At 40.8% G+C, this 20,007-nt stretch overlaps 2 protein-coding genes across 6 annotated transcripts in view; one reads left to right on the plus strand and one right to left on the minus strand.

The window, feature by feature from the left end:
• The first annotated feature begins 7,804 nt into the window (after positions 1–7,804).
• Positions 7,805–20,007, plus strand: part of CFAP69 (cilia and flagella associated protein 69) — a 55,082-nt gene continuing 42,879 nt past the window's right edge. The window contains exons 1-2 of one of the 2 annotated variants that reach the window (XM_038556745.1): positions 7,805–8,156; positions 18,854–18,913. In XM_038556745.1, the coding sequence (XP_038412673.1) occupies positions 8,037–8,156; positions 18,854–18,913 (180 nt within the window). In that variant the 5' untranslated portion in view covers positions 7,805–8,036. The remainder of the gene's footprint in view (positions 8,157–18,853; positions 18,914–20,007) is intronic. The other variant, XM_038556744.1, reaches the window with a different exon arrangement.
• FAM237B (family with sequence similarity 237 member B) overlaps positions 15,398–20,007 on the minus strand; it is an 85,001-nt gene continuing 80,391 nt past the window's right edge. For 2 of the 4 annotated variants that reach the window (XR_005369361.1, XR_005369359.1), the window contains exon 19: positions 15,398–15,991. The gene's annotated coding sequence lies outside the window, so the exon portion shown is untranslated. The remainder of the gene's footprint in view (positions 15,992–20,007) is intronic. The other 2 variants (XR_005369362.1, XR_005369360.1) reach the window with 1 other exon arrangement.

Genomic DNA, 20,007 nt, shown 5'->3' on the forward strand with positions numbered 1-20,007 from the left:
TACTCATGTTCTTGCCTTGATCTTTCATTAGATATTTTGTATCTGCTTGGAAAATACCATCTTCTTTATAACTGTGTAATAGGTACTTGCTAAAACTCTGTAATCTCTAAAATATCATTATCAAATTACATGCCATGTTTTTATATCATTCTCATAGATATGCCTTATGAACATCCAAATAAAAAGTATTATTTAATGTGTTTTAACTTCTTTTTTGAAATGTTATATACAAATGGATTTTTCTTACTAAATAATCCATTATTTGGTGGAGGCCATCTATTTCTTTGTAGAAGGATCTAGAAAGCAATATATATATGTAATAGTTTTAAGATTTGGGAGGTTTTGGTTTTTGCCAAGGTAGTTATTTAGAAAATATCTACCTAATGAGGTGGCATTTTAAAAATTATTTCAGGGGCACCTGGCTGGCTCAGTCAGTGGAGTATGCAACTCTTGATCTTGGGATTGTGAATTTCAGCCCCATGTTGGGTGCAGAGATAACTTAAAATCTTTAAAAGAATTATTTCATTTTACTAGCATTCATCAATTATCTTTAAATTAGGACTCAACATAATAGTCAAGCTATATTTTGTAAGCTCCCTGATGCAGAAACTGTATATTATTCACTAGTATATCCCAGTATCTAATGCAGTATGGTTCTGCAGATACTAATGAGATAATGAATGTTGACTCATCTTTGGAGAAAATTATGTTATAATCCCACATTCATGAAGCTGTGCCTGCAGCTTCCTGCCCACACCTCTCCCCGTCATTGTTTTTACTTAGTGCCTTGCCTCCTGGCCTCCATCACTGCCATCTGCACACGGCTGTATTGAGGAGAAACTGACAATGGTGTCTGTGCAGGGGATCTGTGGAAGCTCTGGCTTCCTCCACATCTGCCAGGAAATGCATGGATGTTAATGCCCCGAGAGTAGGGGAGCCAGGTAAAATACAGGACACTCAGTTTAACCTGAAATTCAGACAAACAATAATTTTTATGTCATTCTTTATTTTTTAAGTTTTATTTATTCATAAGAGACAGGGAGAAAGAGGCAGACACATAGGCAGTGGGGAGAAGCAGGCTCCTCGCAGGGAGCCTGATGCGCAGGACTCGATCCCAGATTCCGAGATCCCACCCTGAGTCAAAGGCAGACGCTCAACCACTGAGCCACCCCTGGGCATCCCTAATTTTTATGTAATTCTATTACAAATATTGCATGGGACTTTTTTGTTTGTCTGTTTTTGATAAATCCAGCAACCCAACCGGAGGGGTGATCTTTGACCAGAGACATGTAGCATAAGGAGGAGCTGGTAGATAAATTCTCACTTCCTTTCCCCCAGATAAGCTGTTTCTTAGTACTATAATTGTTAAGGCCTCCATGATAATATCATGAAAGACTGAGCAATTAATTGAGTTGCATTTGTTCCAAAGCTGTGGCCAGCTCAGTAACACCTATATTTGCCTGCCTCAACTTCTTTCTTTTTCTGACCTGCTTCCCAGAGAGAGTGCCACCTAGTAAAGTGGCAGCAGTTAAATGTCATTTGTTTATGGTAAGTTCTAGGGAACACAGGCTGCCAAATTAACTTTGGTAATGAATTCTTCAAATAGAAAATGAAACATGATATAAATGATGATTTTTGACAAAATCAGGCACTACAGGCTCAAAATCCAGACTGGTTGAGAGCTCTGAGAGTGGATACATCTCCCAAGGACAGATTCACATTGATCAAATGTACAGTGATTTTTAAAATCAAAATAGCTGTTTATCACTCTTGTGAAAAATAATCAGTGTCCCATAGGTAAAAATACCACTATTGCCTTAACTAAGTATATTCTTTTCTATAATTTGTTCTTTTTAAAAATTCATATTATAACCCAAAGTATGTTGGGATATGTTATAGACTGGGTTATATCTCCCTAAAATTCATATTAATTCATAGGGCCTTTAAAGAGGTAATTAAAGTAAAATGAGGTCATACAGGTGGGCCCTAATCCAAGGATGACTGGTATCCTTAAAAGAAGACACAGTAAAGACACAAAAGGAAGACCATGTGACAACAAAGAGAGAAAATGGCCATCCACAAGCCAAGGAGAGTCCTCAAGAATGAAACCAATCTTGGACACCTTAATCATGGACTTTTGGAAGCCACCCAGTCTGTAGTACTAACCCTAGCAAATCAATAGAAAGTCTATGGAATCAGAGCAAGTCAAGTCAGTTAAAGACCTTGAATAATTAACATTATTGGAATAAACTTGTCTGAATAATCCTGCTTCCCAATAAAGACAGTTCTGTCCTGAGGGTACTACCCATAACCTCCCACCATGTAAACACAATAGTTTTTAGTTTTAAAAGCTTGAGAACATTTTCATTTCATGGACTATTCCTATGTCATGGAACTGAAGCTTTGGTAAGGTAAGAATTGCTCAAAAATCTATTTAATTTACATATTACCAATTTATTTAGTTTCTTCATTAAGCATGAATAGCTCCTCCACATTCCTAGTTTCAAATCACTTTGAAATTTGGATTACTATACTACATTTTTTATTAGAATGTTTGACTTCAAAAAAAAAAAAAAAAAAGAATGTTTGACTTCAGAGGTGGCTGTTCTTTTACTTTTCTTTTCTGTTCCATATACTTATTACTCCCAAATTTGAACTAATGATTCTGTTGGAAAGAGGTAATTACTTTTGTTTCTCTCTTAGGCTTTGACTCTGTAACAGTCAAACTGAAAGATTTTTTAAAACACTACAGTATATGAAATCCCAGCTTTATGTTTTTTTTCTGTTACATAATTCCCCTAAAGCTAAACTACTAAGACTATACTCTAATTACTTTTTCTTATGTGCTATAAAAATTCTCTGTTTAAAATAGATTACTCTGACTCACAAAGGAATAACATTTGCTTGAAACGTGGCATTAGTTTAGAGATTACCAAATTCATATGTAACCTAAAATACTTAATATTAAGAAATATTCTTAAGTTGTACTAATGAATAATTACAATTTTACTAAACATTGCTAATTAGGCAGTGTGCAAACAAGTATCAGGAAAAACATCAGAAGAACAATGTGATTTCTCAACATTACATTTATTTATGTTAAAAATACACAAAAATATACTTTATATTAAAAGTAAAAAATCTGAAACAATGATGTACTATATGTTGGCTCGTTCAACTTAAATAAAAAGTAAAAAGGGGCACCTGAGTGGCTCAGTGGTTGAGCATCTGTCTCTGTCCATGTCGTGGTCCTGGGGTCATGGAATTGAGTCCTGCATCAGGCTCCCTTCGTGGAGTCTGCTTTGTCCTCTGCCTCTGTCTCTGCCTCTCTCCGTGTCTCTCATGAATAAATAAATAAATAAAATCTTTTTAAAAAATAAAAAATATACATAGGTCAACATATTAAAAGCATCTAGTTAGTCTTCAATCCATAGCTGCTTTTAAGAAATTGCAACTTGTAACTTAACAGAGATGTTAAATTCTGCAAAACTGTTATTACAGTGAAGCCTTTCTATTCTCTAATTCATTTCTGATATGTTTCTTTACTATTATCTTTTTGCTGAAATAATTTACCATTTCAATAGTTATTTTACCTTTACATCCTTTTGTGTCTTGGTGTCAGGAAAATGTCCTGTGCTTTTAACTTACAGCCTTCAAAAATCTGTATTAAGGAAGATTCAGGGATGCTTGGGTTGCTCACTGGTTGAGTGTCTGCTTTTGGCTCAGGGCATGATCCCAGGGTCTGAGATCAAGTCCCACATTGGGCTCCTTGCAAGGAGCCTACTTCTCCTCTGCCTCTCTCTCTGTCTCTGTCTCATGTGAAGAAATAAATAAAATCTTAAAAAAAAAAAGTTCAATGAATAATGATTAAACTTAAATCCACTACCTAATTTAAATGCTTAAGGCTTTTTATTTTTTAAGATTTGATTTGAGACAGAAAGGGAGGAAGAGAGAGAGAGAATCTGAAGCAGACTCCACGGTGACCACAAAGCCTGATGTGGAGCTCCATCCCATAACCATGAGATCATGACCTGAGCCAAAACCAAGTCACTTAACTGACTGAGCCACCCAGGCGTCCCCCACTTAAAGCTTTTTAAAAGCTTAATTGGTGCACTTAACAAAAAGAAAAACAAATGCGCTCAATAGTATCATCAGTAGGAAAACAAAGGACATGGAAAATATACAGATGGAATGCTCCGTGAAAGCCAGTTGTTTTCTTTGCTTTTGTTTTTTTAAATATTTTATTTATTTATTCATGAGAAACCGAGAGAGGCAGAGACACAGGCAGAGGGAGAAGCAGGCCCCATGCAGGGAGCCTGACGTGGGACTCGATCCCAGTTCTCCAGGATAACACCCTGGGCTGAAGACGGCTAATCCGCTGAGCCACCTGGGCTGCCCAAAAGCCGTTTTTATGGAGATTGTTAAAATTACTCCAAAATAATACCAATGAAACACACACACACACACACACACACACACACACACACACACACGACCAGTGCTTCTCAATTTTAATGTGCATACTAATCACCAGGCAATCAGGTTAAAATGGAGATTCTAATTCACTGAGTCCCTTCTGGGGCCAGACTTCTGCCTTCCTAATACGCCCCTGGGTAAAGCCTATGTAGGTAGTTAAAAGACCCCATTTTAAGTAGCAAGGACGTACTGTTTACCTTACTCTGGGTAACTTATGAAATGCTTTTATGAAAGGCATTTAAATCAAATTTAAAAACTAATTTATAATTCCTTGAAATCTTTAATGAACATTTATTGAGTACCGTTTGCCAGACTAGGAGCATAACATCAACTAGCAATGTGTTATACATGCAAACCCTTGGACCCCACCCAAACTTAACTGAAGCTGACTCTGAAGGTAGGGCTCAGGAGTCAGTTTCAATTGGCTTTCCAGATGATTCTGACGGATGCTAAGTTTTGAGAAACACTACTCTAGATACTGTACTGAGGATTTGGGGTGCAAATCTGGGTGGGAGGTTCTCCTTGCTTTCAAAAGCCTCTAGTAGTAAGGGGTTGGGCATCTGAGACAATAAATACCAAAAAGTATATGGTGAGTACAAAACCAAATTACGGGGGCACCTGGGTGGCTCAGTGGTCAAGTGTCTGTCTTTGGCTCAGGGTGTGACCCTAGAGTCCTAGAATAGAGTCCTGTATCGGGCTCCCCACAGGGAGTCTGCTTCTCCCTCTGCCAGTGTCTCTGCCTCTCTCTCTCTCTCATGAATAAATAAGATCTTTAAAAAAAAAACAACAACAAAGTGGCATCTAATAGAGGATGGAAGAAGTATTGAATGTAGAGTGTTGGCACTTCCATCCTGGTTGCTTCTCACCTGTCAAAGAGTAAAAGATACCACTAGAGATTTTTTTTAAAATTACAAAGTTGGATCTACTAACTTCCCAGGTAAGGGAATCTATTTCAATGAAGAATTTCACGGGGGGGGGGGGGGGGGGGGGGGGGATTTTAAGTGCTAGAAAGAGGAAGTTCACAGGAGTTATGCTAATTAAGCATTGGAAACAGGGGCTCTGGACATAGGACAGAATGAATATATAGGTTTGTATACAATTTTGGGGGGTTTGTATACAATTGAAATAAAATTAAAATCCTTGTGTTCATATGTTAGGAAAGTGTCTACAATTAAGTCCAATGAAGAGAGTGTGACTTTCCAATCACTGAGGTTTATGGACCCTTATCAGGTTCAGCCTATTGTGCTGAAACACAATAGTAGATAACTCCTAAGCTCTGCTTTAAGTGGAACATTCTTCTTCACAGTCCCTCCTTCATCTTTCCTCATCTTTGATGTAAGGCTCAACACACAAAGGATAAACAAATCACTCAGTTGTCAGCTCTCCAGACTATCTTGGTTTTTAGGTGCCATTCTCACAGGATTCCATTGTGTTTACTCAAGTGATTTCAGTCTCCTTTTGATGTGGTCTACTCAGAACGTGCAATGTCAATTTAGCAGGTGTTAATACACTTAACACACCCTTTTACACTCTCCTGGAGTAACAGCAACGTTAGACCTACTGAACCCACCACCTCTAGTTATAAGGCCTGAGAGGAGCTTTAAAAATACCAATGAGTAACTGTAAAGATAAAAACAAAAAGAATGCTGAAGATCAGAGGGTTTCAAGGAGAAAGTGCTCAATAGGGTCAAATATTAGAGATAAGTACAGCAAGATGAGGACAGGAAAGTGTCCAAGACTTTCACCACAAGTGTTAGTGACCTCAGGACAGTTTCAGGGAACCTGGGATGAGGAAAGTGGGAGAATGAACATAAGTGAGGAAAAGGGACTAGATGCTCAATTCTTTCAAAAAAGTTTGATTTCTTTGGCTATGATTTACATCAAGTGCTGCCAGGCCCAATCGAGTTTTCCCGTTTCTTTTTATTTGTATCGCCAGAAAGGTCATTCAGTCAAATGTCAAATGTTTGAACTGGTTAAAGGAGCCTTAGAAATCACTGATCACCCAGCTCCTTGTACAAATGAGAGAAATGCTGAGAGGTGCTGTGAAATTTATTTTCACGGAATTTGTTCTATGTAATTTTTAAGGCCATAAACTTTATTGACAATATAAAAAGTCACGTTTAACTCTTGGGAGAGTTTTTGGAGACTAAAATAAAAAAAAAAATTTCAGGTTTAAAGGATTTTTTTTTTTTTAAGATTTCATTTATTTGTTCATGAGAAACAGAGAGGGAGAGAGAGAGAGGCAGAGGCACAGGCAGAGGGAGAAGCAGGCTCCATGCACCGGGAGCCCGACGTGGGATTCGATCCCGGGTCTCCAGGATCGCGCCCTGGGCCGAAGGCAGATGCTAAACCTCTGAGCCACCCAGGCGTCCCGGTTTAAAGGATTTTTTTTTTTTAAGATTTTATTTATTTATTCATGAGAGACAGAGAGGCAGAGACACAGGCAGAGGGAGAAGCAGGCTCCATGCAGGGAGCCCGACGTGGGACTCGATCCTGGGACTGGGATCACACCCTGAGCCAACGGCGGACCCTCAACCACTAAGCCACCCAGGCAACCCATTTTAAAGGATTTTAAGCTAAGTTTTCACAGCCGCGGTCTTGGGGTGGTTAAGTTATATCCACGATGACCATGAGCAGCTTTTCATTAAAGTCTTGACCTTTCTTGTGTCATCACTCAGGATGCAATGGACAGAAAACACAGTAATAATAAAGACAATGACAGTCTTGACCATTTGCCTGGGTACTTCTCGTGTGCCAAGCCCCGCTCTACAAAACCACCATCTCCTTCCATCCTCCTAGAAATCCTATTGCTGAGAAAAGTGAAAGCCTGATGAGGAAAGATGGGGAAAGCGAGGCTTCCAGGGGTCAACTTGCTCTCGATTCCCCGATTTGCTCAACAGCCTGCAGCACTGTACGATGCCTTGATGTAAGCGTCTGGTAGAGGCACTAAAGTACAGACGAGGTAAAAGGGAGGAGCGTAGGTGGCGCTGGTCACTTTGACGCGAGATAAACTCCGCTTCCAGCACTAGGTATCCATCATCCATCACTCTCGTGTCCGACATCCTCTCACCTCTACCCACTCATTATTATTTTAAGAAGCCCCAGAGCAAACTAGCAAGACGGAGACACACGACGCCAAGGTAACAGCCACGGCTACGCACCCGGGTCTCCTCCTGCCGCCTCCTCCCCGCGCGGGAGCCGACCCCGCCCCGGCGAGCGCGGAGGTGCACACTAGGGTTTGGGGAAGTTTGGCTCCGCCGGCTTCCGTAAGAGCGCCGCGCGCTGCCGCCCCGCCCCGCCCCCTAGCAACGCGCTGGCGTGTTAGCAACCGGCCGCCAGGCGGGAGCTGAAGTCCGCAGGTGGGCTGCGGCGGGCGTGATGCGGCGGGCGTCGCGGCCGCGGAGGCCACTGCCGGACCCCTGGCGCTTTTTGCGACTCTAGCGGCTCTCAGGAGGCCTTCCCTCCTCGGTGGCGGGGCTTCTTTGGGTCCTACGGCTAGGGAGAACGGGGTAGGACAGGGGGACGGGCCTCCCACCCATCCCTCACTCCACGCGGCGGGCATGTCCGTGGCGGAGGCCGCGGCGACCGCCGAAGCCCAGGAAGCCGGCGGCAAGATCCGGCCCAGCAGCCTTCGCCGGATCCCGGTAATCGGGGTGGTGACCCAGGACGAGGAGGCGCAGGTATGCGCGGGCGGCTTCGCCTTGGGAAGAGCGGAGGGGAAGTTGAGATCCAGGGGGCGGGGACGGGGACTGGGGGCCGCAGGAGGGGAAATGGGGCCGAAGTGGAACCCGCCGGGGCCCGCGGGACTGAGGTTCCCTGCGCGGAGCCGAGGCCTCCGAGAACTGCGCCGCCGGAGGGAGGGGTTGGCTGTCGTCAGCCAGCCTGCCTGGGGACTTGGGGCGCTTCGGGGCGCGAGCTTCTCCGCAAGCGTCCCTCCAAACAGTAAGCGAGGTTTTGCCGCTCTTCTTCGAAAAGTGTGACCACGAAGGGCCTGGGGAGGCAGGGAATTATTTTTAGCGAAATCATGGATTTATTGGATGACCAGTTTGTTTGCACCGGGCTTATATGTAGGTGACCTGTTCTCAAGTGATGTTCTTGAGATAGGCGTAAACTCTCCCGCGCTTAGATTTGCTGCCACTTTAAAACTGCACCTAGAGAGGAGGAAAACGCTGTGAAAATTAGAAATTAGCCTCGTTTTCTTTTCTTTTTTTTTTAAGATTTTATTTATTTATTAATGAGAGACATACAGAGAGAGAGGTAGAGACACAGGCAGAGGGAGGAGCAGGCTCCACGCAGGGAGCCCGATGTGGGACTCGATCCCGGGTCTCCAGGATCGCGCCCTGGGCTGAAGGCGGCGCTAAGCCGCTGAGCCACCCGGGCCGCCCTAGCCTCGTTTTCATATGAAATTGGAAGGTGGTTATGGAGGTGGGGTGAATCAAGAGAGAATACAATTTATATATTTTGTTATACTTGTAGTTGGTTCTGAGTTTACTTTTATCATGAATACAAAATTAACTCTTCCAAGTTGATCTGTTGAGACATCTCACTTGGGAACCCTTGGCTGGACCTCCACTGGTGGCGAAGGTGTTGAGAAACTCCAAGTCGTTAGCATACTAGGGGTCCATTGCTCGTCCCTAGAGGGTCCTGATCAAACCCTGAAGGTTTTACTATGGAGGAATCCTGCCCTGCCTCCTCACACTGGTGGCTGGGGTCACTCTGGGAATTCCTGTTGAGGTTTTGCGAGCCTCAGGCTGCGTCAGGAACCCTGTCTCCTACGTCCACAGCCTGGAACCTTGGAGAGTTCCCTGGGAGCGGCCAGTTGGCTGGGGACCTCTTCTTTGGGAATAAAGTTGAGCTCTCTGAGGACAGTCTGTCATTTACACAGTAGTAACCTGCAGAGCAACAGCACTCTTGATGAGGAGGAGCGGGTGCTAGGGGAATTTACCTAATCAGTTTTGCGGAAGTATTCCAATCGGGCGGGAAGAAGAAGGACTTGCAGGCAGAGCAGCTCTCCACTCCCAAGGCTGCCGCGGGTCTCAGCTCTACCGCCATTCTCCCAGGCATAGCACAACTGAAAAGTAGGTGAATTTGGTGTCTGATGGCTCTCCCTGTTCCTTCACGCGGTGTAAAAAAGGTGGCGGGGGTGGGGGGAGGTGCAGGGGCCGTGGCAAGGTTATATGAGGTAGGCTATCACGGGTTAAAATGAAAAAATGGGAGATACTTTTTTAACAGGCCATTGCCAAAGTAGCCTGCAACAACATATCAAGTAAAGCAAAACAAGTAAACCTGTGTATATGTGTGTGTATTTTCTCTCTTCTCTTTCTTTTTTCTTCTCCTTTCATTATCACCTCTCCTTACAGAGCCTTCGATTCTTTTCCAGGAAGAAATCAATTTGCATTAATTAGAGTTACTAGCTTGTTAAAAACTACTTGTAGAGAGGCATTAACATTTTTTTTAAAGTACTGAGAAGAAGGCAGTTTCTCTCGAAAGAAGTGAAATGAATTAAAAGCCTTTTAGAGAAGGGAGAAATGATCATTCAGCCTTTTGGGGCTTTGTTTGTGGTTATTTTTACAAATGAGGACCCTAAGGCTGTGAGAAGTTAAGAGTTACTCAGTTTCTTTGCTTAGAGTGGGGTCTAGCAGTCTTTGCCAACAATAACACGACAACCTTTTAGACCCCTGCCTCAGACCAGTAGAGGAAAGACTCTTGGAACTCCTGGAATGTTTGAGAGACAGTACATCCTGGTATCTAACAGTGACTTTGGAGAGTCTTCCTCGATTCAGTAAGCCAGCTCCATCCTATGCTTGAAATCACAAATTGTTTACCTTTATTTCCTCCTTATTTTTTTAAAAGGTTTTATATATTTATTTATGAGAGACACAGAGAGAGAGAGGGGCAGAGATACAGGCAGAGGAAGAAGCAGGCTCCATGCAGGGAGCCTGATGTGGGACTTGATCCCGGGTCTCCAGGATCAAGCCCAGAGCTGAAGCCTGCACTAAAGCGCTGAGCCATCCGGGCTGCCCTATTTCCTCCTTATTTTAATGTTGCTTTCATTCTAAAGAATTGGAAACCCTTTAGAGCAGTGCTTCTCAAATTTTAATGTGCATTTGGATTACCTGGGGATCTCATTAAGATGCAGATTATGATTTTGTGTGGGGCTGGGGAGGAGCCCCAGATTCTGCCTTTCTAACAGGTTTCAGGTGATGCCATTGCTACTGGTTGGAGAATCCCATTTCCCATTCTAAGTAGTAATATTTAGTATATTTAGCTGCAGTAGGCTATGAACAGTGCTACAGAATTTCACAATTAGCTCCTGGAAAGCTGTAGGAGGTAGTTTCATATGGATTCAAAGTATAAAACAAAATAAGAACAGCAGTAAAACAAAATTCCTCCATCACCCCATCATCACCTCCCCCCACTTAAACCCTGGGTCAGCCTATGTGATAAAAGACAGGGGACACCACGTGGAGTTTAAAAGGACCCATATTCTAGAGACAGAGACAAAATTTAGACAAATGGAACAGTTGCCAACATAACACAAATGATAATTAGGGGAAGCCTTTATCTCCTACTGCCCTTCACCCATTTTGCCCATCCCCACCACCCTGTCTCCTCTAGCAACCATCAGTTGGTTCTCTGTATTTATAGGTCTGATTCTGCTTTTTTGCTTATTCATTTGTTTTTTGTTAGATTCCACAGATAAGTGAAATCATTTGGTATTTGTCTTGTCTGATTTATTTCGCTTAGCATAGTACCCTCCGGGTCCATTAGTGTTGTCACAAATGGCACAATCTCCTCTTTTTTCATGGCTGTGTAATATCCCATTATATGTATATATTACATTTTTCCTTACCTATTCATCTATCATTGAACACTTGGGCTGCTTCCATACCTTATGTATTGTAAATAATGCTGCAATAAGCATAGGGGTGCATATATCTTTTGGAATTAGTGTTTCTGTTTTCTTTGGGTAAATACCCAGCAGTGGAATTATTGGATCATATCATAGTTCTACTTTTTAACTTTTTGAGGAACTGCCATACAATTTTCCACAGTGGCTGCACTTGTTCCCCCCCCCACCCCCAACATTGTACAAGGATTGCTTTTCCTTCACATCCTCACCAACACTTTGTTATTCTTGTCTTTTTTTATTTTAGCCATTCTGACAAGTATTAGGTGATATCTCTTTTTTGTTAAAGATTTTATTTATTTATTCATGAGAGACACAGAAAGAGAGAGGCAGAGACACAGGCAGAGGGAGAAGCAGGCTCCATGCAGGGAACCCGATGTAGGAGTCGATCCTGGTACTCCAGGACCATGCCATCAGCTGAAGGCAGATGTGCTCAACCGCTGAGCCACCCAGGTATCCTATAAGGTGATATCTCACTGTGATTTAGATTTGCATTTCCCTGATGATTGGTGATGTCAAGCATCTTTTCGTGTATCTGTTGGCCATCTATATGTCTTCTTTGGAAAAATATTGATTTAGGTCCTCTGCACATTTTTTTTTACAGATTTTATTTATTAGAGGCACAGAGAGAGAAAGAGGCAGAGACATAGGCAGAGGGAAAAGCAGATTATCTGCAGGGAGCACAATGTGGGACTCCATCCGAGGACCCCGGGATCACGACCTGAGCCAAAGGCACAATCACTGATCCACCTTGATCCATCCAATCACTGGATTGGATCCATCCAATCACTGATTCACATTAAAAAATGTGTCCCCTCTGCACATTTTTTAATTGGAGGTTTTTTTTTTTTTGGTGTTGAGTTATATAAGTTCTTTATATATTTGGATATTAACCTCTTATCAGATATATCATTTGCAAATAATTTGCATTCAGTAGGTTGTCTTTTTGTTTTGATGGTTTTCTTTGCTGTACAAAACATAACATATTAATTCCATATGAAGGCAGGAGATTTTGTGTTTTATTCAGTACCATATCTTTAACATCTAGAACAGTGTCTCACACAGTGTAGGCACTCAACAAATATGTAGAATAAATAAATTGTGATTACTTGACTTGCGTAGGTATCATGACTGAGCTTCCTTGCCCAAATTTGCTCTTCCTCTGAGAGCCTCCACAGTCTTCTAGTTGATGCCCCATCCTGCCACTGTCTGTAATACTGCCATGGACTGTGTCATTAAAATTGCCTACCCTGGTTTTGGAGTAACTGCTAGAAATAATCTCTGTGGTCATTTGAGAAGTCAGGCAAAGAACAAAGGTGCAAAGAACCAACACTCCTGCATCTGACAGGCCTTCTAATCCAGTTACTAATTTTGTGACCATAACAAGTTAGGTCTCAATGCCCCAGTTTCATCAACAGGATAATAGTACCAACTTTATATGGTAAAGTTGAGGACTAATTAAGATATAAAGTTTTTTTTTGTTTTTTTTGTTTTTTAAAAGGGAGGTGACACATGGCTGACAACATTGATAGAGGATACAACTCTTGATCTCAGGATCATAAGTTCAAGCTCCGGGATCCCTGGGTGGCGCAGCGGTTTGGCGCCTGCCTTTGGCCCAGGGCGCGATCCTGGAGACCCGGGATCGAATCCCACATCGGGCTCCCGGTGCATGGAGCCTGCTTCTCCCTCTGCCTGTGTCTCTGCCTCGCTCTCTGTGTGACTATCACAAATAAATAAAAATTAAAAAAAAAAAATAATAAGTTCAAGCTCCACATTGAGCATGCAGCCTACCTACTTAAAAAAGGGGGGAGGAGAAAGAGAGAGAAAGAAAGAAAGAAAAAGAAAAGAAAGAAAAGATAAAAGAAGGGAGGGAAGGGAGGAAGGAAAGAGAGAGAGAAAGAGAAAGAAAAAAAAAAGATAAGGTGCCAGACATATAAAAGAACTGCAGTAAATGTTAGTTCCTTTCTCTATAACTATGTATAGATGAGCAGGATTTCTCCCCTTTGGCATGTCTCTTGGTAAAATGGGAAAATAAGGGATCCCTGGGTGGCGCAGCGGTTTGGCGCCTGCCTTTGGCCCAGGGCGCGATCCTGGAGACCCGGGATCGAATCCCACGTCGGGCTCCCGGTGCATGGAGCCTGCTTCTCCCTCTGCCTGTGTCTCTGCCTCTCTCTCTCTATGTGTGTGACTATCATAAATAAATAAAAAATTTAAAAAAATGGGAAAATAAGTTCATTCTATAACTGTAAGTGAAGGTCTGATTTTCTTCAAAACAGTTTATTAAGCTTTTTATTTTAAAATGTTTTGTTAAATGTTTTTACAACTCTCCATAAATATCTTATGATGTTAACAGCAATTATTTTGATACTTCCATCTGTATGTCTTCTTTTGCTTCCTTCTGTGTGCTCTCATTTACCCAAACCTTTCTCACTATTACTTTAAACCTCTGATTTGGAAATCTCTGCCCCCGAATTTCACTTATTTCCAACCTCAACACAAGCCTCTTCCTCCAGCCTTTCCTGTCTCAGCAAAAGATGCCACTACTTGTATAATTCCTCAAGCCCATGAGTCATCATCACCTTTTCTTCTCTCTCCCACCAAATCAAATCACTCCTCAGGTCCCACTGATTCTACCTCCTTGATGATTTTTATGCCATTCCCTTTTGTCTATGGAGTTGCCAAGACTTTAGTCAAGGCCTTTTATAGATATCTCCTACCTCTTTTCCAGCTCATCCCAGACCTTTCCAGTTTGGTCTCTACTCAGCAAACTAAATTGCCTTTTTATTGTTATACTCCTCTGATGAAAGCCAGTAGAAATAAACAAAGACCACCCTAATTAAAATAAGTAGGGATTATTTAATATCCAGAGTTTACTATAGAAAGAGAGTAAGCCAGCGTTACTTAATTTTGGCAGACTCCAAGCCTTTGTAGTGAAAAAAGTGAAGGCTTTTGGAATGCTCTGGTTGGAGGTTTTTGCCATGAAGAAGCTGGAGATGGGCTAACTACAAACAGCATTCTATGTGATTGATTTGGGAAGCATATTTGGCTTTTTCTTGTTGGTCCCATGTAACATATGAGGCACAAGAAATAGGGAATCTGGCAGGTATTGGCTAATTCTGACTTTCCTGAGCCAGTTGCTTCCCAGTTTGATTGCTGCAAGGATTGTAGGCAAGAGTTCTGTTGTCATATATAGTCTGGCCATTGCCTGTTTATATAGTCTCTCAAACTATTCCATAGTTTCTGAAGATCCTTAGCGTAGCATACAAGGCCTTCTGTAAAATGGGGTTAATGATAGTACCTACCTCATAGAATACAATTAATAAATACATGTAAAGTGCTTAAAACTGTGCCTGGAAGTAGATATCACCATCATGTTATGATTGTTCTTGTTATTCATAATTTTGATGTAGGAAAGATGTTAGGGTTCAAAGCTGATGACCAAGAAAGAATTCTTGAGACTTCCTTGGTGCAAAAAGGTGGTTTTATTAAAGCAGGGGAGAAGACTTGTGGGCAGAAAGCTGCTGTGGGGTCATGAGGAGTGGCCTATTATATACTTTTAAGTTGGGAGGAGGGTAGGAATAGTGTAACCCTCCCAGGTATTTTAGAAACAAAGTTTCAAAGATCCTGAGGGGGCTAGTTATTGTTAGGAAAAGGTCATCTATTATTGTTTAGTAAAAGCTCAGTCATGAGACTCTTCAGATGTACTTCAGTAGGTCATATGCTTCGAAGATGATTGCCAGCATGTATCTTGGGCGTGGGGGGTGGGTGTTGAAAGAAAGGAAGTATCTAAAAAAAAAATTTGTTTAATGTTTATTTATTTATTTTTTAAATTTTTATTTATTTATGATAGCCACAGAGAGAGAGAGAGAGAGAGAGAGAGAGAGAGGCAGAGAGGCAGAGACATAGGCAGAGGGAGAAGCAGGCTCCATGCACCGGGAGCCCGATATGGGATTTGATCCCGGTTCTCCAGGATCGCGCCCTGGGCCAAAGGCAGGCGCCAAACCGCTGCACCACCCAGGGATCCCTAAAAAAATTTTTTATATGTTAAAGTAGACTACAGGACTATGGGAGTTTGGGGCAGATTGCCTTTTCCCTTTGGAAAGTATTGATGTTGACTAAGGCAGCTGGGTCCCTAGAGGAATGTCACTCTGCCTGTTTCAAGGACTTGTGAATGAGCTGTAAGTAGGAAGGAAATTTAAGTTTTCTTTTGCCTCTGCTTCCCACCTCAATTTGACCTGTCTTTATCTAATTAGCATCATCTGTAGCCACTATCCCCTGCAAGGTCTTCTCCAACCTGGTGAACTCCTCCCCATCTTCTCAGTGTCTTATTATCTCTTGCCTCCAGGCCTTCACACATGCTACTCTCCCATCTCCATCTCTCAAACCTTCAGTTCATCTCACAAATCCTACTTACCTCTGCCCACAGATTACTTCTTCCAGAAGCTGTCCCCTGCCTTTCTGTGCCTCCAGTCTGTGTGCTTCCAGAGCATATTTTTCAGCATCCACGGAGCATTTTGTAGCATGTTATCTGTATTACTTGTATTCCATGCCAGACTGATAGCTACTTGAGGTCAGAGCAATGTTGTTCCCACACCTAGCACATTTCTGAAACATAGAAGCTGCTTATAAATATTTTTTTATTTTATTTTTTATTTTTTATTTTTATTTTTTTGCTTATAAATATTTGTGGAAGGAGGAAAAGGCTAATGGAGGAAGGGAAGGAGAAATATTAAAAATATAATATGCCAAGCAAGCAAAACACAGAGTAGTATGAAGTAATAGTGCAACAGAAACTAAGAGGAATCTGTGCTTTAACCTGATTACTCTGTTTCTTAATAAAAGTTATACCTGCTCATTTGGGGAAAACAATTCTGATCATATGTACAGGTATTAAAAAATTTTTGCGTTGACTTTTCATTTCAATATGCTTTCCAACCCTCAAGGCCAATATTGTAGAACATCTGAAAATTAAATCTCACTGTATATATTTCTCAGAGACCACAAGAGAAAAAAAAGAAGACCACTGAGACAATGGCAGATGGCACTGTTAAATCCTCATATCTTAAAAGGCAAAATTCTATTTATCAAATTTTTTGATAACAGTAAATTTAATAATTTAAATAAGATCATAGTAAAATATAACAGTTTTTAAGGATAACTATAATACCAGGCATAGATCAGTATTCAGTAAATCCTTTTAGATTGTTAATTTTTAAGTAAAAATCATTTTGAGTAAATAAACTCACCCAGTTACTTATCTACAGACTTAAAATTAGAATACCTCACTGAAAATTGTTTTTGAAAGACATTGCCTGAAATCAGAATATAAGTTTGTAATTGTGAAAGGAAAGGAAATCCTGGACTTAAGAGGCAATGGAATAATATCTATGCAGAAATATGGAAAGGTATGTGTTAATAGATTTAAAAGTCAGAAAATACAATAGTGTTAACACTAAGCAAAATTATGTATCTACACAAGTAAATAAAAATAGAAAATAGTATAGGGGCACCTGGGTGGCTTGGTGATTGACTGCCTACAGCTCAGGGTGTGATCCCAGGGTCCCGGGATAGAGTCCAGCATCGGGCTCCCTGCAGGGAGCCTGCTTCTCCCTCTGCCTATGTCTCTGCCTCTCTCTCTCTGTGTCTCTCATGAATAATAAATAAAATCTTAATTAAAAATTTTTAAAAAGAAAAGAAAATGTCATGCAACAAAGCCTTCATCCTCAAAACTGCATTGAAAATGTGGAGATTTTTGTGTAAGTACTTAAATTGGGATGAGGGTACCTTCTGTTTCCTTCTCCACTTATCTACAAATAATATGCCAGGCCCAGTTGTTGGTGCGGGGGATGCCAGAAAACAAGTCTTTGTCTTAAAGTGAGTTTCCGGATAGTGTGGGATAAACATGCAAACCACTTTAGAGCTATGATGAGAATTGTAATGGATATGCACATATGCTGTGGGAACACAAAGGAAGGATTTTGTTCTATCCTTTTTCATCCCCTGGGGAGGCCGCTTTTTAGCTGAGTTTTGAAGCACCTGTGGGGGTTAACCAGGAGAGGAATGAGATCATCATAACCAATGAAAATAGAGGAGAGATGAGAGGCATTAGTGGAGAGTCATTGAATGAGTTGGATGGGTTATGTTCAGATTTGAGTTTTATTATTCAGACCATAGAATAGAGGACCGTGTTGAAGGGTGCAAGAGTAGAGGTAGGGAGAACAGTAGGAAACCTTCCCAACTGAGTGAGAGATGAGAACTGTATTAAATCAGTAAGATGGCATGGGCTCGAGAAATATTTAAGATGTACAATCTATAGACCTTGGATATTCTTTTTTTTTAAGATTTTATTTATTTATTCATTTATTTATGAATGAATGAATGAATGAATGAATGAAAATACAAGGGGGGCAGAGGGAAAGGAAGAAACAGATTCCCCGCTGAGCAGACAGCCCAACACAGAGCTCCATCCCAGGACCTTGGGATCATGACCTGAGCTGAAAGCAGACACTTTACCACTGAGCCACCAGGTGCCCCAACATTCCATTTTCTACTGTGGATGACTGTAAGAATCCTTGTACCAACTGAGGGCAGCCTGGGTGGCTCAGCCGTTTAGTGCTGCCTTCAGCCCAGGGTGTGATCCTAGAGACCTGGGATCGAGTCCCAAGTCGGGCTCCCTGCATGGAGCCTGCCTCTCCCTCTGCCTGTGTCTCTGCCTTTCTCTCTCTCTCTCTCTCTCCCTTATAAATAAATAAATAAAATCTTTAACAACAACAACAACAAAAAAGAATCCTTGTACCAACTGAGAGCAGGGATATCTAGGCCAGGAAGGTGATCTCCTTAGTGTAGAAGCAAGTCTTATGTATATCTATCTGCATAGGCAAACTCAATGTAATGTGCATGCTTGGGATGTGTAACATGTATGTACCAGTTCATTTCACTTTTCAAAGCATGGAAGTGCTATTATTCCAGATGCTTTCTTGAGCCTTTCAGGACTAATAAAATTTAAGGACAGTAGGATTATAAGATAATACTAGAATTCAAGAGGCATTTTTTTAACTCCAAAATTTATTTACCCTATAAGCTTTTCATTCTCCCCTATCTTTTTTATAATTGAAGTATAGTTGACATGTAATGTTAGTTTCAGATGTACAACATAGTCATCCCACAAGTCTGTGGTTATGTTGTGCTCACCACAAGTGTAGTCCCATCTGTCAACACACACTATTACATACCAGTGACTATATTTCCTATGCTGTCTGTACTTTTCATCTCTTATTCATTCCATAACTGGAAGTCTGTATCTCTCACTCCCCTTCACCCATTTTGCCATCTCTCCATCACCCTTTTCCCCTTACTATCTTTTTGTCATATTTTTAACTTGCCAGGAGATATCATATAAAAATAGTATGTTTGATGTGATTTCTTGATTCTTATGACACAGAATTCTAAGAGTTATGTGTTTTTTAGGGTGCTTTTAAGACCATGGACCTGAATCGTGTCATCAGCCTCCTTGAAAAGACTGATAAAGTAAGCTTTGAAAGAAAATTTCTTTGTTATATCACTTATAAACTGTGATTTCCCTGAAAGGTAACATGTATTCCCCCAAAATAAGTCTTGTTTCTTTCTTTTTGTTGAAATCATTTCAAATAGTAAGTGCCTTATATTCAAAGGCTGTTTAAATAAGTTAGTAGGAATGTATTTAACCTGGTAGGGAGGCTGGAGGAGGAGATTAGATTTGGTTTTGTATAATGGACATATCAATGGTGGATATAAACAGAAGGAATCATAAGAATAAAGGAAGACTCTTCTAGCCTTTACAAACTGCTTGTTTCCAAGTAGGATGTGGGGAGTAAGGGTAGAAAAAGCATATCATTATGTACTAAATTTCTCTGATATGAAATCTGTGTGTGTGTATATATGTATATATACACTCATACATTATTGATAAATGATCTATTTTGAGAGGAATCTTACACAGAATGGAATAGAGATGAAATTATTTCCAATAAGATTCAAACTGGAGAGTTTAGGCATTGAGGGAAAGGATAACAAATGTATTTCATGCATACCACACTGTCCTGATGTTACTCAAGAATCAACTTTGAGTGCCTAAAAATCAGCACAAAGTATAAAATTACTACAGGATGAAGATTGCATACTTTTAATATGTGGAAAATGGGTTGATCATGTTAGAGCCAATCAAAACAAAACAATGCCTAGTGATTAGTATGTGGAAAATGGGTTGATCATGTTAGAGCCAATCAAAACAAAACAATGCCTAGTGATTAGTAGGCACAAACATTTAGTCATTGGTTTAATATTTTTTAGTCTCTACATTTTAACATAGAGAAAAAGCACAATAAAAATAATGTATGTCTTGCTGGCTGTGTTTGCCATGCAAATTATGTTTAATTTTGAATATATTTGCATTTTAGAAAAAGAAAAGAAAAAGAAAATTACTAGTTGAAAACTCAACTCCTACTACTTGTTAAATAAAGGTAGACTTAAAAAAAAAAAGGTATAAAAAAAATTGCCACAGCTTCTTACAAAGGATTTAAGAATTTTAAAAGGACAGAGTAATTCAGTTATAAAAACAAACACATCACTGTATTGAATTTTGT

The sequence above is a fragment of the Canis lupus genome, chromosome 14, assembly GCF_011100685.1.
Source record: "Canis lupus familiaris isolate Mischka breed German Shepherd chromosome 14, alternate assembly UU_Cfam_GSD_1.0, whole genome shotgun sequence".
NCBI lineage: Eukaryota > Metazoa > Chordata > Mammalia > Carnivora > Canidae > Canis > Canis lupus.